We start from the raw sequence: 22893 nt of genomic DNA on the forward strand, positions 1-22893 counted from the left end.
TGGGCTGCATTCATATTGGGCTTTAATCGTTTCTCAAAACCCAGTAACTCCACTTTAGTGTGTTGACATATTTGGACAATAACATTATGTGAATAGAGTAGTGTTGTGTTTTCTATAATTAATTTATAAAAATTTATTGAATAAAATACATACACTTAATTTCTTTTAAGAAAAAGGTAAAAATTATTGTAAGAGAATTTAATTTTAAATTATTCGTGTCAATTTATCTAATGTTTTCTATGATGAACATGGGCTTAATTTGAAATGATTTCTGCTCTTTATAGCCGACGAAACATACTAGTTGAACTCTTTTGAGCCCAATCCACCACCACTTTGTCAAAGAAAATATGACAAGTTAGTCCAACAATTATTTTTTAATTTTTTTTTTTATAAAATTAATTTAAATGGAAAAGAGTAGTTATAAAATATGTTAATAATTTAGTTTAAATTTAATTCAAATATTAATTTAATTTAGTAGTAGAGGAATTGAATTGATAAATTAAACTAACAATAAAAATAGTCTTAAAAAAAGTAAACTATAGAATCATAAACGCTAAATATATATATATATATATATATATTTATTTATTTATTTTTTTTTTTATTTTTTTAAAAAAAAAGAGGTGGATCTTCATCTTCAACATTGTGTTTTTTTCACTTTTTTCTCTAGATGCCATGAGCAATCATCACAAGTCAACTTTGATTTCTAAAATATAATAGTTTATTTTGAGTTGACATGTTGCTTTTTGACCATCAATACTACGCTTTCAGACCGATTCGTATAAACTAAAGAAATCAACGTCATTCGTAATTTTAATAATTAGAAAATTCAATATCTCAATAAAAATTATTATTTACGGTAAATATAAAGTCAAAAATAAACATGTGCATATTAACAATTTCCAGATAATTAAAGACGTATATTAAAAAAAACATGAAATAAAATTTAGATTCATAATTATTAAAATAGAATATTAATAAAAGATGAATAAAATTATTTAATCAGTCAACGTATAAATAATATAATATAATAAAACTTACGCCGGTTGTAAATTAATGGAATTTAACTATATTTGAAATATCTATTCTCTATGCAATTGTTTATTGCAGATTATGAATGAGCTTGGATTATCATTCTTAATTTTGACTACTTTAAAAAATATAAATAAAATAATTTAAATAATAAATTAAACGCGCATTTGTAAATAAGTCACATTAATAAAATTATTATTTTTTATTTAATTTAGTTGACTTTGTAGGTTTTGTAATGTATCCTAATAGTTATAGTATATTATAATTTATCTTTTGAAAAACTATTTCTTCTAGAAAAGTCTTTCGAGTAAAACCTCAACAGTGTAGGATCGAATCATAACTTCTGGATATTCGGTTTAATGTAGTTTTATTTTAAGAGATAGACATTTATAACTAAATACACATTTCCTTATATTTCTATTTTTTAAACACACGTATATATATATATTATAATTTGAATCCTGGTCCATAGTTAATAATAAATATTAACTTTATATGAAATGATACATTGAAAGTGCATTAATAAATAATACTTTATAATAAATTTTGATAGCATTTAGTTCTTATCTTATTGAGTGATAAGTTTCGTATTTGGATAGTGGTCATTTTTTTATTTGAGAATGAGTCGAGTTCAAAGTGTTAGTCCGTTAATCTGTCACTATTTGAGTGAGGTAGATCAATCATTTGAATTTGTATTGATCGGTTTACTCTACTTAACTTGTAAACCCAACAGATTACAAACGGAGTGAGATAGGCTAGTCCGTCAATCCATAATTTTTTATTTTGGTATGTTTTGAAATTAAATTTTGATGGATTTTATATAGAATTTTATTTACATTTATTTATACATCATTTAATTTATCGAAGTATTTGTTGATATTTACTTTATTTTATTAGATAATAAAATTTTGTTGATAAAAATATTAAAGTTTAATTTAGTTTTATTATTTTTCTTATATTTTTATTAATGTTAAAATATGTGATATCAATGATTACAACTAAATATATACATCCAATACTGAGTTTGACCACTGGAATCGTTTATCCGTTTTGTGACCCTAATTTTTTAGAAACTAAATTTGAGTTTATAAAATATTTATAATGTATTTGAGAAAGAAAATTGTGGAGCAACTTATTTGTATGATAAGAAATATCTGAAGGTTATTTTGTCACTACATTCTCCTATTCTCCTGCACTGCTGCCCAATGGAACTTGTACTAAGTGCTTCACCTTCTTATTATTCCATAAAACTATTTGCTTCATATTTATATAAAACTAAATCATTTTTATTTAATCTAATTCTTTATGCTTTATGTTCAAATTCCTGATACATTTAATTTTGGTCCTCAAATTTCAAAAAGTTACTTTAATCCGTTAAATAATTTGTAAAATTTATTTATATTTAATTAAACTGACTTTTTAAAATGTTTATTGTAAAAAATATAACGAGTGGAGACACTGACCTTCTGCAAATTTAGAAAAGAAAATAAATATTTATGTAAAGTAGTTGATTGAGTGTATTTGCGTGTTGACTCTTCCAATAAGGTTGACTTTAAAAGTAGGGCTTAAATGCTCTGCTTCCATCAGACTTCTCTACTTTTCATTTTCCTCATAATCTTTTAACAAAATAATTTTATGAAATTCATTTCAAATATTTATTAAACTTTTTTTAACAATACACAACATGAATATTTACATTAAGAAAAGAAAAATAAATAAAAACTTTTATTGGGAAGATCCGGACCTTTTAGACTTTTATGTGTATATTTAAAATGTAAGTGTGACTTGATTTTTTTAATAAATATTATATCATTGTTTAAGTAAGTATTTCGTATGTAATATGTACTGGTAGGCACCGGACGAACGCACGTGATCGACCGACCGAATGCACAATAAATGTAAGGGCATTTATGTGACAAGCTAAGGTGGTTAAGATACAACTCCGAAGAATAAGGAATATGCGTTTAAAGAAAATATGTTTCCCGGGTATTTCGGAGCACGACTGGCAAGACATATCCATAACCACCCTGAGCCCAAGGGATAGAAAGCCCATTAGGCAATCCTATAAATACTGTGCTCAAGCCAGAGAAAGGTACGTTTTTCATTCACTTACGAAACCGCGCTTAGAATCTCATACTTACTTGAGCGTCGGAGTGCCTTCGCAGGTACCCTCCCCCGCCCGACCGAAGGAGACACCAAGAAGGAAAGACCGACTGAAGGAGACACCAAAAAAGAACGACCGACCGAAGGAGAAGAAGATCGACACGTCAGCAATCTCATTACGTCAACCAACCGTGCCTGGGCCCCATTACTCCAAACAGGTACATAATATATTTATTTTGATTGTTGTATCTATTTATAATATTTTTATTATTATTAGATCTTGATTAAAATGTGTGTTATAATTAATATTTATATTATTTAATTGTTTAATTATAGTTAAATTTATGTTATTAAATCGGTATCAGATACGAATACGTTGGAGACGATTCGATATTTAATGGTATAAATATTATTTTCTTTTTATTTTTGTTCCCTTATTTTCGTTCTCATATACTTTGGTTTTTGTATAACTTCTATAGAAGTTTGATCATACGTTTTTATGCAACTTTTCATGATGATTGAACTTTAAAGTGACTCTTTTCTTTTAGCGTTGGGATATCAAAATCCATAATAATGCATGCGAACTTTATATATACATAATCAATAATAATAATAATTTGTAAATGAATAATAATAGTAATAAGAATATTATTATCATTATTATTTTGCAAATGTGAATTTATGACTTTTTGTGTGTAGAGAGAGAGATGCTTAAAAATGCAGTCAAAGAGGCTGTGTTCCTTTTACATTTGACGTGTCACTTTTCTTTTACATCTTTGCTGGTTTTAGAAACTGTTCGTTAATGCTCTGACGTTGAGTGAATACAAGTTCAGAATGAACAGTTTCATTGGGAAGTGTTAACTGGGTCAAAGTTATATATTTTAAAAGATAATACTTTAATAATAATTTCTGTGAGAAAATATCATATTTTCGAACTTTTAAGTCCCATAAAATTATTACATCAATTATTGTATTCGAAATATTATTTATTTTAAAGATCAGTATTTTATTACAGTTTTATTTTTAAAAAATGTTTTTGTAAATTAGTGAAAAAAAATATATAAACGGTTCTTAACTTTATCGAAACACTTTTATCTCTCATCCAGAAAATTGATTTTTTTAATTTATTTTTTACTGGATGCTGGGTGCAATGATTTTTTTTTTTCTGAAAAAAATAGGAAGATTAATGTGATAAAGATGGTACTATAGTCAATGGTTAATAGTCAACGGTTTGCCTCTTGGGAGGAGGAATAGAAAGGATAAAATCTACTCGTGAATCACAACATATAACATGATGGTGATAACTTTGACAAAGTCAAACCAATTAATCTAGAAACGGGTTATAACATTATGTATTTTTCAGTTTATTTGATTAAAAATAAAAAATGAAAATATATTGTTAATCCTTATAAATATAACTCTGTATAGTTTTTAGTCTTTATAAATAACTATAGTTAATTTAATATAAAAATACAAAGTATTAATTACTATAATTAATTAACATAGAAGAAACATTCTAAATTGAGATAGTTATAGTTTTTATAAATATAATTTAATTAAGTTGTATATTTATTATTTAGTATAAATAAGGTAGTTACATATATTATATCTTATTTTTTATTCAATATTTTAAATTAATAAAATAATTTAACGTTTTTAATTCGTCTCATCATCACTGGTTTTTAATAAATACTTTTTAAAATTAAAACATTGACAAAATATTAATAAAAATACATGTTAAGCTTTAATTAGTATTCTGATGATTATAATATCACTTTACGTTTATTTTTTAATTTATTTAGAAACATTCTATCATATATGTATTTCAGTTTGAAGAATTCATTATAACAGTGTCTGAATAGATGATATTTGAATAGATTTTTTTTTCTTTCTCAAATACATATTTACTTAGTTTTTTTATGGATTGAAAATACATGTAAGTTAATTAATTTTTTGCCTGTTTTTTGTTTTTAAGAAAAAAATATTTTTATAAATAAACGAAAAAAACCCTTGTTTGGTTAATTATTTTCCAACTATCTTATTTTAAAGTTATTCTGAAATCCTAATTTTGAAAACAATAAAAACAATGCAGGAATACATTTTTTTGTCTAACATTTTTCTTTGTATATAAAGTGAACAGTGGAATCGTGCATTATTTCTAATAGGGACAAACACATATATGTCATTATACTCATATTTCGGGCAAAAATATAAAAAACAAAATAGAAAAAACATATTTACATAAGACAAGCATGTAATCTCAACAAAATGATCCAAAACATATCAATAACATATATGAACGAAACGAAAGCGATGTCATCAAATATTATATACCGTTAAACAAATACGTAATGTAAACAAATTTACTTGATGTTTTGCCGAGGAAAATTTGTAATTTGACAAGAAAATCGCATTAAGTTATAATTAATTAGGTTTTCCAATAAATTTTTTAATATTAATAAAAAATTAAATATTTTATATGAATGACTAATTATTGGGTGGAGTTTCTTTCACAAGTGGTTCACAAAATATTTTACTGACTAAGTAGAAAGTAGTACAATATGTATCATTATATTTAGTTAGTAAAAAACTAAGATAGAACAACAAAAATCAACATAAATACTACAAGTCTTTAGATATACAAGCTATTTCGATTCGTTTAATATGTTCACATAGTTTAGGTGTAATTTAATAGATATCAATAATAATTTAAATACACATTCTTCACATAATCATTTGAAACGTTTTTAAAGGACAAAAGATGATGAAACTTTAAGTTCCAAAACAAACAATATATTGAATGCGATAATTGATTATAACGATGGTATATTAATGAATTTAAGATAAAAAAATTAGAATCATATGTGAAGGATGAAAAAGTGATTATAAAAATGATCCCTCGTTCTCCCTATATCTTAATTGAAAGACTTATATTGCACCAATTAATGGTTAAACACATACCGGACAAAGCATATATAGTTGGATTAGAGTTCGAAAAACTTCTTGTGCATAAGGTTAATGAAAAAAAGTAATTATAACTCATTTCCTACAAACATAAAATAAGCATTTGAATATTTATTGAACTACAAGATTAGTTTAGTTCATTCATATTCTTTAAAGTTTAGTGTGTTTTTTATATTATTGTAGATATTGTATTGAAGATTCCATATTATCTAAATATATAATTAAATTATAATATATAACTGAAAACAAATAATATGAAAGTTTAAAACAAATCTCAAAATTTAAATTCACTCACAACTATGAAAGTTATTATAATATGATATGTAAATAATTTATTTTAGGTTGATTGAGTTTGTTAATATATTTTATCATTAGATCTTTCTGTTTTTCATATTCAATATCCTTAATATAAAAAGATGTATAAAAGATTTTATATTAACTAAAAATAAAATAAATTATAATATATAATTTATTTTATTTTTAGTTAATTTTATAAAATTAAGTTAAATTTAAAAAATATAATTCATAAATGAATAATACAGATTGAGAAATTAATCTACACAATTTTGTTTAGTGGACGTGAACCCAAGGTATCCTAAATAAAATAAAAATGATTGAATTTGGTGGACCACTTGAGCACTTTGTCTAATGCGCTTAAAGTGTTTGTGTTGTTTCATTAAAGTTACGCGTGCCATTTGTTTCAAAACCACTTCTCCCACTTTTTTTCAAACAAACTTAATTGCTATTTCTCACTTCGCCGTCCTTTAATATTTAATAAACAAAACACACCATTTCTCTAATTCACTCATTTCATTACATATTTTTTTTATAAAAACTTTTATATTAAACATTATTATTATTTAATTTAATATATCCACTAAATAAACACTTCAAATAACAATAATCATCTACTTTTAATCATTGATCGATATAATTTTTTTATCATATTTTATACACTAAAAATAAAATATTAATTCCAATTCAAGATTAAACCATGACAATATAAGGTCTTTTGAATACCTAGCAATCATATCATTTTGGATAGTTGAGAGATTACTTTAAATACGTGATAGATTCGAAGAACCAAATTTTCTTCAAACAATATTTTATACTTTTCCAAGAATAAGATCACATGTTCAGAGCATCTTATTTCAGCACATTTTGTTTAACTTTTAACACACTTTAAGAGAATCCCAACGTTACTTTTATAATTTTATAATTCAAACAACCCTTTCCTTCAACAAACAACTTTAATTTGTTTATTAAATAAGTTCAAAAATATCCCCACATCCTTACATTTCGTCTAACATTGATTTTCTTTAGTTATTTAACATTAACTGAACAAAATAAATTAGTAATTAAATGCTCAAACAAGCTTTTACTTTTTGAGAGACAGTTTTTTAATAATGTTTTTACGGAGCCGCGAGAAACACAAGCACATATTTTGAAAACGTATTTAGATTATTATTTGATTGATTCTAAATCAAACTAATGATTTCGTCATGAAGTTGAGGAAAAATATTTTTAAAAAACAATACAATCTAATGATTTTATTAATTGGTGTGAAGTTATTTTTTTTGTATATAAAAACAAACGAGAGGGATGTGTACTGAAAGCAAGAAACGTTAAAGTCTCATAAACGCGAATGCATAGAATAGAAAGAAATAAAAAACGAAAAGGCACATCAAAATTTGCTTCATCATTGAGCAGTTGCATAATGACAAAACGCATTGCACAACGCATTTGATGAAAACAAAGGAGTTATAAACAAGTTGATTGTTGAATTTCAGAGTGAAGGAATTAAATCGCCATTATTTTTCTACAAAATATCTAAACGGAAGTAGTATTTTTTTTTTTAATTCACTATTCAACTACGATGTTAAAAGATCCTATTTTTATTAAATTTGGATTGAGTATAGTTTGAAAAATATTGTATATGGATTGAGTATAGTTTGAAAAATATTGTATATATGGAATGACGTATCTGAGAGACACATATATATCAAATACCGACATTCAGACACACATATATCAAATACTGACACTCGTACAATATTTATAGATATTCAATATAAAAAAATATTTGTTAGATTTTTAAAAATTCTTCAATCATTCTAATGAAATTTTAAAAATAAAAAATATATTAATTTTTTAAAATTCAAGATGTTAACTGCGGATGATTAAAAAATAAGAAATGAATATTTTCAATCAATTATAAAAAATATTTTTCTAGTTAAAAAAATTTAAATATATTTATACATATAAATTTTTATTATCAATTTATATAATTAATAATTATATAATTAATATTTATATATTAGAGATTATACTATTTCCATTTCCATGTCATTGGTATCTATTAAAAGTTATAAGTTTTGACCAACTTAGTCAAATTCTAGGTTGAGAAACTGACCTTGTTCATTTAATTTTTAATTTTTACCTAAATTCGAACATCGACAAAGAAAAGCATGGAAGCTGTTAACTGTAAGCAAATCTGGAATAGCAGGATCCTAGAAAACGTTAGTGGTCCTTTACCCTTTTGACTATAAATATATTGTGCTTTCATAGAAGATAGTACACAAATATTCACCACTGAGTGTGTGTGTGTCACTACCACCACCCATTATTGCTTTATGACTGCAAAAAACTGAGGTGAAGCCTGAAGCACCATTCATTTTCGCCTTCAGAGTTTAACAAAACAGTTTCATTGCCTGCATCAAATTCTCTCATTACACATGCCAAGTGTTGCAGCTGTGTTGTTATGGCATGTCATTGCCTTGCTTCTTGTGGCAAATTTGGGGTATGCTTCAAGCCATGATGCCAAAAGACTCAGGGCAGAGGTGATCTATGCCCGCAATGGAGCTGTTGCCACTGATGACCGTAGATGCTCAAGGATTGGGAAGGATATTCTCCTAGAAGGAGGGCATGCTGCGGATGCTGCAGTGGCTGCTGCCCTTTGTTTGGGGGTTGTGAGTCCTGCCTCAAGTGGCCTTGGCGGTGGAGCCTTTATGCTTCTCAGGCAGGCAAATGGGGAATCCAAGGCCTTTGATATGAGAGAAACTGCTCCTGCTCTTGCTTCTAAGGTACCACCTACCCTCCTAGCTCCAACCACTCCAGTTATTATACTTTCAATTGATGAATTTGTTGCATGATTGAGACTCAGGAGAAAGAAAGAGAGAGATAAAACCAAAAGTATCTCGGTTTTTGTGTTTGTTTATTTTAATTCCTTTCATCTCACAATAGCCTTGTTATGATTTTTTGGCATTAAGGTCAGCTAGTATCTATAGACACTCACTGCTCAAAGAAGTAAAAGTAAAAGTATAGGTAACTGTTATATTGCAATGAAATCGTTTATGATTTTGAGAGATGGAAGTCCCATAAATGTATCTTTGTACAGTGAGGGGTTAATTCTTGAGGCTGGTTTTCAGCATTCAAAATTGGCCAGATTTTATTTGGGAGGACAGTACGTAATATCTTCTCGAACTGGGTTCAGGAGAATGATTTGAACACTTTAGTCAGTTAGTCAACTCTTCCTCCCATCCTCTTCAAACAATTTTCTCATTCTCCTTTTGCTGCTCTACCTCTCGTTTCACGTGAACTCCAAGTTCGGATGGTATGTGCAAAAGACGCTCCGATGTTCCAAGTAAGAATTCGGTATTCGACACTATTAACACTGTATGACGTACCTAAATCTTGAAATCTGTGTCTATTTATATGATTGTCATGGGTGTTTTGTTATTGGTCTGGATTAGGAAGTTAGTTCATGCTTAAGCGTGCTTAACCTAGAGCTTGATTGTTAATTAGTCTTTTTAATCCTATTTAAACGTAATGATTTTGGTTGTATCAGTCGGTTTGTGATCACATAATGTATATTAGGGAATTCAGTGTGGATGATTATTCAATATTAGAAACAACTAGTAAGGTGTATTGAACATTGTATATCCATTTTTTCAGGATATGTATGGTGGAAATACTACTTTGAAGGCCCAAGGTGGCCTCTCTGTAGCAGTTCCTGGTGAACTTGCTGGCCTTCACGAGGCGTGGAAACAATATGGGAAACTTCCATGGAAAAGGCTTGTAAATCCAGCTGAGAATCTGGCACGTAGAGGGTTTAAGATATCAGCATACCTGCACATGCAGATGAAATCAACAGAGTCAGATATACTGCAAGACAAGGGTCTTCGTAGCATATTGGCACCAAATGGAAAACTCTTGAACATAGGTGACACATGCTACAATAAGAAGCTAGCTGACACTCTCAGAGCAATATCTGTGTTTGGTCCAAAAGCCTTCTATGATGGATTGATTGGTCATAATTTAGTTAAGGATGTTCAGAATGCTGGAGGGATATTGACTACGAAAGACCTCAAAAATTACACTGTTAACCAGAAGAAACCATTGTCTACAAATGTTCTTGGACTAAATCTCCTTGCCATGCCTCCTCCTTCAGGTGGGCCTCCAATGATACTGGTAAGTCTATCTGATTCACTACACTGGTTCTCTTGTTAATAGTTTTTTCCTTTTCTTTTTATTTAGCCATTGTTATCTTTTTGTTACAGCTGCTGAACATTCTAGATCAATATAAACTCCCTTCTGGCCTTTCTGGTGCCCTAGGGATCCATCGTGAAATTGAAGCTTTGAAACATGTATTTGCCGTGAGAATGAATCTTGGTGATCCTGATTTTGTAAATATAACCGAGGTTGTTTCTGATATGCTTTCTCGTAGGTTTGCTACAGTGTTGAAAAATGACATCAACGATAATAAGACTTTTAGCCCCACTCATTACGGTGGCAAGTAAGCTCCTAAGTTCCTTGAATTTACACTAATGTTTCATTCATGCCTGTGCTAGTTAATGAGATTCTTCAGATTCCATGTTTGTATTCTACCTCATACACTAGGAACATTCAGCTTTACGTATGAATGGCAGAAAAAAAATGCAGTAACCGTTGACAAATAATGCATCATAACATGCGCCGCAAACTAGATTTGAAAGATTCAATGCTTTCAGTTTAGTGATCAATTGGTTGACTTTAGTTGTTATAGGCATTTAGTCAACTTGATTGAGGAAGTGCCCATACTTGTTTATAAAGGTTGACTTTAGTTGTTATAGGCATTTGACCAACTTGACTAAGCTCTTCATGCATATCTAGAATTGTATTTAACTTGACTAAGCATTTGACCAACTTGGCAAGGCTTATTCACAGTTAGAACTACAAATGCCATTTAAAAGTCAAGTGAAGTAATGCATTCAATCTTCACAAACCAGCGTATATCAGAAGCCTCGCATTATATTATGTGTTATGTTATGACAACGATGAAAAGGAGGTTGAAAATGTTTGTATGTGTGGTCACTATATATAGATCCAAATAAACAAAGTCTAAATTAATATTCTAAGTAAAATTATTTGTGGCAATACAGAAGTCTCAGTTTTGCTTAATTGTCTTTGCAGGTGGAATCAAATTCATGATCATGGTACAAGTCATTTATGTGTAATAGATCTTGAGAGAAATGCCATTTCCATGACTACCACTGTAAATGCATATTTTGGTTCAAAGATCCTTTCACCAAGTACTGGAATAGTACTGAACAATGAGATGGATGATTTTTCCATACCTAGAAATGTTTCCAAGGATGTCCCACCACCAGCTCCTTCCAATTTCATCATGCCAGGAAAACGGCCACTATCATCCATGTCACCAACTATTGCTCTCAAGGTAATCAATCCTTTAACAAAGATTTGACTCTCTTAATTTGGCTATCTTTTTCCACATTATCTATGTCATCCACTACTGCCCAATTTCAGCCTCATCAATGCTTTTGAAATCTGTCATTATTTATTAGTTACGGTACTCATTGTTCACTTGCAATGATTTCTTACCATGTCCATTCAGGATGGGAAGCTAAAAGCTGTAGTAGGTGCAAGTGGAGGTGCTTTCATTATTGGTGGAACTTCAGAGGTTCTTTTGAATCACTTCGGTAAAGGACTGGATCCTTTTTCTTCTGTAACGGCTCCAAGGGTCTATCATCAGGTATCTTAAATTTTATGAGGTTAAGTGGGACTTAAAGTCCACTTTTTAATATTATATCAGAGTCATTTTGAGCCTATTTTAGTGAGAGTTTGTTTGACTTATCAGACCATCCGCTATCTAACAGTTATCGGACCACCCATAATATGTTGTTCCACGCATGAGCTATCACTCTCGGTGTGAGGGAGGTGTGTTAGAGATTCCACATGGACTAAAAATTAGAGTATTTCATAGTATATAAGTGGGTGCAAACCTTACCTTATAAGCCAGTTTTATGAAGTTGACTTAGACTTAAAGTGATATAGATATATATAATGAATGGCAGCATTAAAACCAAGGAAAAATGTTATAAAAAATGTAAAACTTATACCGAAATAACAACCACATCTATATTTTTCACCTCCGAATCTGTGTTCCCCTGGTTCAGTTCAAGTAATAAGAATTCTGTATTTATTTTGCTACTGTTATTTCTGATGTTTTTCTCATTTGTGATTGTGACTGCACACTTGTCTCAAAATTTCGATGACTAATTAACTGAGAAACTCCCCATGTTTTATGCAGCTAATTCCTAACGTGGTTAACTATGAGAATTGGACAACTGTGACCGGTGACCATTTTGAACTTGGCGCTGATATCAGGAAAGTCCTTAGAAGTAAGGGTCATGTCCTACAGAGCCTTGCCGGTGGGACTATTTGTCAATTTATTGTTGTAGAGAATTCTGTGTCATCAAGGAAAACTAAAGTGACTGGAATTGAAAGGCTTGTGGCAGTGAGTGATCCAAGAAAGGGTGGTCTTCCTGCAGGCTTTTAAGATAATTCATTCACTCACATTGTGATATCTTCATTTCATCTTCTACTTCTTTTTTTGTATTTCCATAATGCGAATAAAAGATCTACACAATTATACTACGGGTTATACACTCCTACTCCTGCAGTTAATTGCATCACTTTGCCACGAGTATGGATACCAGCTACTAGATTTATCAAAAATCTACAGTATATGTTGATATAAGTTTTAAAACAATATGTATTTTTGTTAACCACATCAATTGGATTCCAAAGATGTAAAAGATCCGACATGTCGATGAAATATAATATTGCAACACAACCCCTCACGTCAAGATTCATACCATGTTATGGAGTGAACTTTTTAGCACCACTTATGTTTATTTAGTCGATGTGAGATCTCCAACATAGTCATAGCACAATGCAAAACAATATATATTTAATAGATGAATACAAAGTTATTAAACATGAGATTATTGTTAATTACATTGCTTAAATTAAACAAATTTCAGCATAATTTTTCTGGAGTAAGGTAATCCAAGTTAACGCCCAATTAACAAAGAAGATTCCATGTCAATTAAAACTAGTTGTTTTTATTTTAAGGAAAACTTAAAACTAGTTATTATATTATATTAAGTCTCTGCATTAGTTATCACATGTTAATCCGATCACCAATACTCCCCGTAAATTAGATACACTGAACTTTTCACTATGGTAAGTGGAAAACCATTTTTCCACCCAATTTTTTTGTTTTGTTTATAATAAGTGAGTTTATTATTATCATTTAAACAAGTTTATAAATATACGTTAAATATAACAAATAACAATATTTAATGAGTTTTTTTTACTGGAATTAAAGGCTGAAAATGTCTATTTTTTATTTTAAAATATTAAGAATTAGTTTAGTTAATGAAATATTATCTGGATAATAATTTTAAGTATCCTATTTTAATTAGTATGATGATTGAAAAAATTTAAGTACTAATTAAATAATTAAGGAAAGTAAAATAAAATAAAATTGATGACATATTAATAAACTAGAAAATATTAATTTAATATATAAATTCGTAAGATTTTTATAAATTGAAAAAATAATATGGTCACATTTTTCTATTAAGAATAGGAGCAGGAATTTATATGATTAGAGATTTTTTTTTTTTGAAAATTCAATTGATAAAAAGTTTATTAAATAAAAAAAAATTCCAAAATTAGAAATTAATTTCATCCTTTCTTGTATGCGAACAAATAACACTTAAAAAAATGTAGAATATTTATGTTTTTGAATATTATCTCTTACCATTAACAGAGCTTTCATTTAGTTGTTTAGAAAATAAAAGTAAAAGTGATTTTCATGTTTAAAATTAGTGTTTTGTAATAATTATTCATAAAAGATGTTTTTAAAAATTAATGGAGAGATGATTGACAGAGTGATAAGAGTCAAATGGTATTGACAAAGTACAGTTTTTGAAGTTTATGAATTATGCTTGGGAAACAGCTATCGTTGATGTTTATGAATTATGCTTGAGAAACAGCTATCTATAATTCAAATGTGAATCAAATGATGTGCAAAGCTCAACATTGTGCAGGGCAAGATGCAGTATCTATTTGATGAGAATGGCAGGTGTTATCTTCATGCTTTTGCTGGAATAGTTATTATTTCTGGTGGACATTGCCATCCTGAAGTTCTGAATGCTATAATGGAGCAAAGTAAACTCTTGCAGCATACAACAACCATATATCTACACCATGCAATAGCTGACTTTGCTGAGGCCTTGGAACCTTAAGATCAATTTTATCTTCATAATTTGTGTTTCAGTTACTATTCCCAAAGAGGGGAATGATAATAATGATCTTCTTACATTGAATTTTCACATGATCTAGTCCCATGAACATTTTGCAAGATTGAATGTCAATGAGGAAAGATAAATAATGTAATATGGCAAGGCAAAAAGGCCAAATTAGACATTGGTGTGCTTTCAAAATAGAACCATGTCTGCTCTCATTCCCTTTTCATGGTTGAAAACTACAAAAATCACTACTAAATAAGGAAACAAGTCCTGCTAGCTGCACTTGTGTATGTGCTCATTGCTGTAGTGTATTACATATTACCAATAACACTGCAATGCTCATCCCATTGCAAAGTGAAAATTCCTGTAAACAATTGACATTATAAATTGAATGTGAATAAGTACACTGGTCTTTATGCTTGGTTTCCTGATATTTGTGTATATATAAAATCAAACAAAAATATAGAGTGTTCAGCAAATCAATATTTTCTCAATCAGCATTTGGATAGAAACTCAAGCCTCCATCCCAAGAACGAATGATAATTACTTAGCACTGTCAATATCAGAACTTTGAGGAAAGAGACAAGTAATACCAATATAATGGGCCATACACCATAAAATTAGAGTAGAGAAAAGGAGTACCATCTGTAGTTTATAGAACAAAGATACAGCAAAACTGTATAAATACTCTATTTATAGAGCTTCTTAGAGTTTACAGCTTTTTAACAAAACTAACTGGTATTTCTAACAAACTACTCTCAATCATAAGAAAATAATTGTGTCCACTAAGAGAGTCTAAAAGTCGATTAATTTTGAAAAACAAACAACGCAACATTATATCAATTTTACATTACCAACTTCCACACAGGCTCATGGCATATTCTAAATATTTCATTTTGCAACAATCCAATATACACCATGCGTCCAAAATAATTTATTTACAGACTCGTATGCATAGAATGAGCGAGCAGTCCTATTTACAACTTATCCATAACGCAAAACTGCAGGAAAATTGAGAGCAACCTGGACCCTCAGATGATGCATGGTTTTGATGCTCTTGGCCAAAGAAACTGACCAATATTTATCATCACATCACATTCATGTTACAAGTTTTGGTTCTTGTAACCTGTTTGTGAGACTAAGCAGGTTCACGGGGTCTGTTAGACCACAGTGAGCTCAAAGCCCTCAGGCGTTGGAAATATTCTCCCAAAGCAAGCAAGCACCGAGCCGCCTGACGGATTGTAAGTATTCGAGACATCTGCTGCAAGGTTCCCTGCCGAAGATGGTCAGCCTGTTTCACATAGAGCATGTTTTTAACCTTTAAATTAGTTGACAAAATTGTTGTTGTCTGTTTTTACTAGGATTTATTTATATTAGGAATTGAGTTTAAGCCTAATTCATTCTTACAAAACCAGCTTTGAAGGTAAGGTTTGTCCCCACTTATATAGTGTAAATTGGTCTTAACTATAGTCGACATAGGATATCAAACATTCCTCCCTCATACTGAGGATCAAACATCTCGAGTGTGCGATTAGATATTTATGGATAGTTCGACAGTAGATAGCGGGTGGCACAATAGATCCAACTAATCTTGCTAGGATAGACTCTGATATTATATTATATTAGGAAGTGAGTCTAAACCTAACTCATTCTCATAAAACCAAAATTTATTTATAAGGTGAGGTTTGCTTCCACTTATATAATATAAATTGGTTTTATCCGTAAGTGATGTAAGATATCCAACACACCTTAGAATGAAAAGTATTGAAATTACTAGATGGCATCCGTTAATTAACATGACATGTTTTGAAAAGGAAAAGAATACTGAAGTGAGAACAAATGTCTGTGGAAACATTACCTGGTTCACAAAGCTCACCAGAGCTTCCAACTTCTCCATTGCAGAAGTCATCTGTGGAATGTAGGTTCCCTCCATGAACTGTCCAGCTGCTACACTATCAGCTAGTGTGTGCCGGAGTTTGTCCATACCTTGTGATAGGGCATCTTCTGCTTGCTGACATGATTGTCCTAGGTTATAGATATCCAACCGTTGTTTCTCTGTGAGGGGTTCAATCAGGGGCCCAAGAACCTGCAATTAAAATAAAGTGTCAGCAAGAACCATACTTACAAGCATACAGTTGAATATGGCAATAGAAATAATATCAAGTTCATAGTGTCACAATAAATCCCTTTTAGTAGATTTAACATTCAAGTGCGGAATTTTAATTTTGGACCAAGTTCTTTGGGGCTCACTGACAGAGTGATGGAGATTTTAGTAGAAAACATTCTGTAGATTCTGAACACATTCTACAAATAACATTTTATACTTCTTGCATTTATTAAATATGAACCATCACCTTTAGAAGCTCAGAGGGGCGAAAGCCTCCGATCCACAGGAAAAATCTTTCAGCTGTTGTTTTCCACATACCAGACATGACATAGAACACGTCTGCTTTTGCGGCAGCAGATTTCATGCGAAAGATTTCAGCGTAGTGGTTCATCATACCATCTACTAGAATCCTGAGTTCTATGTCACCAATATGAGCATTTAAAGCAGTTCTCAGTTCTGTGATTTGCCTATTTTGCTCGTTCACCCAGTGTCCGTACTCCATCTCAAAGGTTGTAATTCCTGCAAGCATGGTATTCTTAGAATGCAAGAACAGAGTGGAAAACAGATTGTAACACAAGAAGAAATGATACTCACGAAAACCAGGAAAACTATTACTCCAACCATAACAAACTATGGTAAGCTTACATGGTAGCACGAAAGTTTCTCAACAATTCAAGAGTTGCAATGCCAATAAGGCTACCAAAATTGGTACAAGTTAAGGTCACTCTCAAAGATACGTTGATTTTATTTAGTTGCAGTAGCATGATAAGAAACCAACCTGAATTTACCGATCCAGAAAAACCCATATGATTAGAGTCCAACCCACCACCTATGTACATTCCCTGCAGTTTTGTTGCCTCAAGATATTAAAGAGAAAGGAAAAGAAAGGAAGTTGATGATCAACATAATGTGATCCACAAGAGAAACTACAAGTATATTAACTCATCTTCCCCACACCTGATGTCTTGCACGTTCGAGCTCTTGCTCCAACTGCATCAACTTCAAACGACTTGACTCTAACTGCTGCACATAGGCCTGTGGGGCAATATCAGAATCCACACGAACATTAGCATATCTAAACTCCAATAGCACATCTAACAATCCATCAATGTATAAACATGCAAACCTTTTTCCTCAAACGGCTCTTACGAGCAGCCTCTCGATTTTGTGCAAGACGTCTTTGTATCTGCATGTTTCATCATATTAGATTCCTATTTGTTTCCACCATATATGGGTATAAAAGAGAGTATGAATCCAAGCCATGGATCCAATTTGAATACAGATTTTTCAAAGTTCAAAATGGCAGGACTGACATACTTTTCACTCCCACCCTAATTGTACACATAAAGGAAACAGAACTGAAAAGGCTGTGCCAAAACATTCCCAATAACTCCAAAAGGTTTGAATGCTTCATTACATTATACAACAACACCCTACAGAATACACCTTGAACCTTCAAGATGACAACGTATCTAAAATGCAAAACATTTAATCCTAGACAAATGGCCCAATGAAAGAAACTTGAAATTGTATTACTCAAAATTATCCACCTCTTCATTTACAGGGAATTTGAGCTGACAATTCAATTACAGGAAGTATTCCAGAGTTCCCAAGTAGATACAGTTTACAGTAACAAAATCCCGCTAAGACATAACCCTTCTTTCTGTTCTTTTGTTTGGGGGAAAAGGGGGGTAAAAAGAGCCAACAAATTTGCATAACACGCTCTTACCTTATCAGTAGGTTTGTTAGCTTCTTGATCATACTTGCTAGGTGCTCCCAGAATACCGTGAGAAGCATCCTCTGACTAGTATTAAACAGCACAAACAAATTTGGTTAGTTGGCAGAATAGGCCTTCGTATTTGCCAATGAAACAAAGCACAGATTTCGTAGACTCGCACCTGACTATCTAACTTCATGTCTGCATCATCTATTAAAGGCATGGAAGCACTTAAATTACCATTACTTTTGAAGCCTTCTCCCCACATACTAATCTGGTGGATTGGATCGTACACACTCATCCTTCTTGCGGAAACGAACTGTGGGGATGCTGAATTCATGCTCTTGGTACTGATCACTGCCACCACTCAAAAATAAGCATTCAACATATACATACCTATGCAGCAAACTGCTGTCAAGACAAAAAAAAATGCATTAAATATTATAAGCCAAACACATTCACTTCAAAGATTAACAGTAGAAACAACAGTGAGAAACAAAATAAGAATCACAAACATCTATTTTAAGGTTAAATAATAGAGCAGGTCTTCATACTGTGCTAATCCTACATCGTAGCAGCAGGAAGTAGAATAAGATACAAAAGGGTAGCAGAGTAGATTATTTAGTTGCCACTGTTTCAACCAGAAGAAGTACTGTGAGAGATTCCAAGAGTGAAATACCTTAACTAATAGCTAAAAACACACGGCAACAAACAGAACCTTAAATCTCAAGAAAAAACAGACATCACAAAGGCAAAGAGAAGCACAAAAAACCGCATGATTCATTTAATTAAACCGTGTTTTAGTTTCTTCCTCCACCTCATCCACGTTTGTACGACAACTGCCACAGACAACGCCTATGTAAAAGAATCTATTGTACGATTTTCCCATTAATAAGGTAACAAAGCACCTCATCATTTTTCGCAAATATAGGAAAGCAAAACCAAATCCTACATAGCCCCCTTTTTTTTCACTTTTTTTCCCTTTTCCCAAAGCAACAAAAGTTTTTAGCAACCGCCAGAAGAAAGTACCAGTAATCATAGCAGTTCAAAGCAAAGATAAATAAAGGCATCAATCTCTCCAAGTATCTCTGCCTATTGATGTCATCATAATATTGAGTTGGAAAAGTACTACAAACAAACTTTGATCTTTACCAATTCCCATCCTCGACAGTTACACAATTATCCACAAAAACTGAAAAAACAAAATCCAAAAAGCCAAACCAAACCTTGTTATAAAGCCACTTTGAGGAAGGCTATTTACGTTGTCTTATTACTATTTTCCCGCTCAAAATCTTGATGCCAACATGGCGTGGTGAAGAACCGCAGAACGCTACACCCTTCCTATCATTCCATCATTGCGTTGCTACTTCAGAAGACGACGCTTTCAGAGACACCTCTTCCTTCTATTTTTACTATATATATTAAAAAAAACATAGCCCCCCATTTTTAAATGGGGTTGCATTATTTATGTATATGCAAAAACAAATAAAAATGCAGAGACGACTTTTTGGTGTCTTGTTTTTAGAGAATGGAACTTTTTTTTTTTTCTGTGTCTCTGTGTGTTGTTGTTGTTGTTACTGAATACTAATTGCTTGCTTGTGTTGATCTACAGAGAGTCAAATATATTTCAGAAGCCAAGTGTCACAGTCATCGTCATGTTTCCACTATCGCTAATGTGCGCACCAGGTAGACCACAACCCTGTTCCTGTTCATGTTCCTGTTCTCCACACCTATCTCTCTATCTCCAATTATATTATAAAATAATATTTTAATGATGAATATACTTGGTATTTTTGTATTTGATTATCTGTGCTATAAGCTATTATTGGTGTCACCATCCACGAAATTAATCACCCTTTGTCAAATGATAACCTTAGGAGAATGCGGGCACCAACAATTTTAAAAAGTCAAGAAATTATGAGTTTTATATGATTAATCAAGGGTGCTGTGGAGTGTTTCGAATAGAAGAAGACGTCACACCTTCACACGAGATTCGACAAAACCTAATCATTTCAATATTTATTTTTTCATCTCTTACAGCATAAATATGGATATGACACTTACACGAACACGGAGATACGTAAAATTTCTAAAATATAAGATACAAGACACTAATTTATATATTATATAATTATGAATTATATAAATTGACAATAAATATTTATATGCACAAGTATGTTTCAGATTCTTTTGGAAGTAGGAAGATGTTTTTCCTAACTAGTTCAAAAGAATTTGTTTCTTATTTCTACAATCATAATAAAAATTTATACAATAAATTTGAACTTTTAGAAAATTATTGTATTTATCTTTTTTAAAATTGTGTTAAAACCATAAAAGAATTTTCATAAATCCAACAAATATTTTTTGGATTGAACACTTCACCGATAAGTGTCCTACGAGTGTCGATACGGAGTGTGTCTGACACGAATACGTCATTTAAGAGAAGTGTCTGAGTTTCATAGCTTACATTATACACACATCCTAACTTTAAATCTCACATCGTTCAGAAGTCAAATCCAAGAGTTTATATACCTCTTCCAAAGATCTTACAAAACACTAATTTATAAAACATATAATAATTCAAATGCGATGATTAACCTTAATAATACTGTTTTTTGAATTTGAGATTGCACATTAACCAATATTTATACCTATGCATCCCTCTAGTTGTTATCAGTATTAGTTTATATTGAAATAAAATAGGATTCGCAGATCCTTACGTCTCCCTGTTAGATTGATGCTGTGTTAGGGTGGAGAATTGGAATAATTGTGATTTCATATACTTTTTTAACCATTCACCTCACCACTTCCACCATAATATATACCAAAAGAATTTGTGCCTAATAAATCAAAGCATCAAATGCAACTAACAAACCATCATGCATATTAATTCAACTCTCTGCACCCTAACTATAATACTTAATGCGTTTTCTATTTTTTTACGTTAATCTTTACTCATCTATACCACCATGCTGCCCCACATCGTTTTCTCCTTTAAAAATGCTCTTCCATCTTCCCATTCTTCTTCATCTGTCATGTAAAAAATAAAACCTCTTTTAAATGGATTCTAGTATCTTAAAAAAGATTAATCTTTATCATATTCAATAAAAAAATATTCTCAGATAAAGAGTGTTTATCATTTTTTTAAATATTTTTATTTTCCATAATTAAATAAATAATGATATATCATTATCGTTGTTGTAAGGTCGGATCAACTAACATAATCACTACATAGTTTAGGTTTCTAACTTTTCATCTTTTTCTCTTCTTGATTTTTTTCTTAGTTTCAGTCTTAACTTTTGATTCGTCTCAATTTTAGTTTCAGTCTTAACTTTTGATTCGTCTCAATTTTAATTGAGTTATTTGTGATTATATTTCAACGTTTAAGTCAATTAATAAAAATAGTGATTTAATAAATTTTTAATTAGTCACATTTTATTTTTGGACATACTTCTATTTATAATACTAGAATTAACTAGGAAAGTTAATATCTAAGTAGGGACCAGCATCTCATAATTTTAAAATTGATTTATGTTTTGATTATTGTTAATGAAGTAGTTAGATCATAGTTACAAACTAACTAACTTAAATAACTATTCGTTATATTGATGATGTTATAACGAAGAAATATCAGTATTTATAATATATGTAGGACACAACAATATTGGTAAATGAATAACACATTAATTTATTTTAAAGTAACTAGTTGTCTTCCAATTTAAGTTGTCTTCCAATTTAAGTTGTCTTTAGAATAAGAATTGTGTCACCACGGATTATTCTTCCTACACTATTTGCAACCAAAAAAAATATTATTATTAAATTCTTCTATTAACTGTTCGTATAAATTAGGAATGGTTGTAAATATCAATACGAATATCCGCAATTAAGATTTTTTTTATCTAACTTAATATCCATGTGTAAAGCAATGCTTAATATCACGATTCGGCCTTCAAATTAAATCCGTACTTATGATATACCCAACTCAACGAGTACGTGTCCAAATCTATTACTACTATTTTATTCATGAAATCTATTCTCTTATCATGAATGTTTTTTTTATTAATATTAAAAAAAATGTTTTTTAAATTAAAATTATTTTTATAGAATAGAAAAAATGTTTTATCATAATTAACTTATAATTATGAAAAAAGGGTAAATATATCATTCTAATATTAAATTCATATTTATCATTTAATACAAGTTTTCGAAAGGGCTAGACTAAGAAAACTATTATCTTTCCTTTTTGTCAGTTGGTCGGTCTCTGCGCTCTTCTATCACTCATCCACTTCTCGTATTTGTAACTTCAAGCTCAGATGATATCTGTAAAAGACACTCTGACGCTCAAGTGATTTTTCAGTATTCGGTCATCG

General features: G+C 30.5%; 2 protein-coding genes across 12 annotated transcripts; one reads left to right on the plus strand and one right to left on the minus strand.

The window, feature by feature from the left end:
• The first annotated feature begins 8497 nt into the window (after window positions 1–8497).
• On the plus strand, window positions 8498–13035 carry LOC137815128 (glutathione hydrolase 2). Of its 6 annotated transcripts, none has more exons than XR_016515254.1 (7): window positions 8612–9182; window positions 10054–10569; window positions 10659–10745; window positions 10826–10894; window positions 11551–11815; window positions 11993–12149; window positions 12689–13035. XR_016515254.1 is itself a non-coding variant. In XM_068618176.2 (6 exons), the coding sequence occupies exons 1-6, from the start codon at window positions 8835–8837 to the stop codon at window positions 12935–12937; spliced, it is 1752 nt and encodes a 583-aa protein (XP_068474277.1). In that variant the 5' UTR covers window positions 8498–8834; the 3' UTR covers window positions 12938–13035. The 6 variants fall into 6 exon arrangements, 4 of the variants coding, with proteins under 4 accessions (XP_068474277.1, XP_068474278.1, XP_068474280.1 ...); XR_016515253.1 differs by having other exon boundaries at window positions 8641–9182; window positions 11993–12130; XM_068618176.2 differs by having other exon boundaries at window positions 8498–9182; window positions 10659–10894; window positions 11993–12130.
• Window positions 13036–15509: 2474 nt separating this feature from the next.
• Window positions 15510–20269, minus strand: LOC137815130 (transcription factor TGA4). Of its 6 annotated transcripts, none has more exons than XM_068618180.1 (9): window positions 19750–20269; window positions 18705–18931; window positions 18536–18610; window positions 17933–17992; window positions 17764–17841; window positions 17585–17648; window positions 17054–17325; window positions 16558–16785; window positions 15510–15990 (listed from the first exon to the last, which is right to left on the minus strand). In XM_068618180.1, the coding sequence occupies exons 2-9, from the start codon at window positions 18861–18863 to the stop codon at window positions 15838–15840; spliced, it is 1089 nt and encodes a 362-aa protein (XP_068474281.1). In that variant the 5' UTR covers window positions 18864–18931; window positions 19750–20269; the 3' UTR covers window positions 15510–15837. The 6 variants fall into 6 exon arrangements, with proteins under 6 accessions (XP_068474281.1, XP_068474282.1, XP_068474284.1 ...); XM_068618181.1 differs by having other exon boundaries at window positions 18705–18934; window positions 19750–20242; XM_068618183.1 differs by having other exon boundaries at window positions 18705–18880; window positions 19750–20121.
• Window positions 20270–22893: the final 2624 nt, after the last annotated feature.

Source organism: Phaseolus vulgaris, chromosome 1, assembly GCF_051622355.1.
Source record: "Phaseolus vulgaris cultivar YP4 chromosome 1, ASM5162235v1, whole genome shotgun sequence".
NCBI classification, from domain to species: domain Eukaryota; kingdom Viridiplantae; phylum Streptophyta; class Magnoliopsida; order Fabales; family Fabaceae; genus Phaseolus; species Phaseolus vulgaris.

Excerpts from the sequence above, each read along its gene's own strand:
- LOC137815128 (XM_068618176.2), top strand. The coding sequence starts at position 8,835 with ATGCCAAGTGTTGCAGCTGTGTTGTTATGGCATGTCATTGCCTTGCTT. Across the intron at positions 10,895-11,550 it reads CCCACTCATTACGGTGGCAA|GTGGAATCAAATTCATGATC; the intron begins GTAAGCTCCTAA and ends TTGTCTTTGCAG. Across the intron at positions 11,816-11,992 it reads CACCAACTATTGCTCTCAAG|GATGGGAAGCTAAAAGCTGT; the intron begins GTAATCAATCCT and ends ATGTCCATTCAG.
- LOC137815130 (XM_068618180.1), bottom strand. The coding sequence starts at position 18,863 with ATGAATTCAGCATCCCCACAGTTCGTTTCCGCAAGAAGGATGAGTGTG. Across the intron at positions 17,993-18,535 it reads CTAACAAACCTACTGATAAG|ATACAAAGACGTCTTGCACA; the intron begins GTAAGAGCGTGT and ends TGAAACATGCAG. Across the intron at positions 17,326-17,584 it reads TTCTGGATCGGTAAATTCAG|GAATTACAACCTTTGAGATG; the intron begins GTTGGTTTCTTA and ends CCATGCTTGCAG.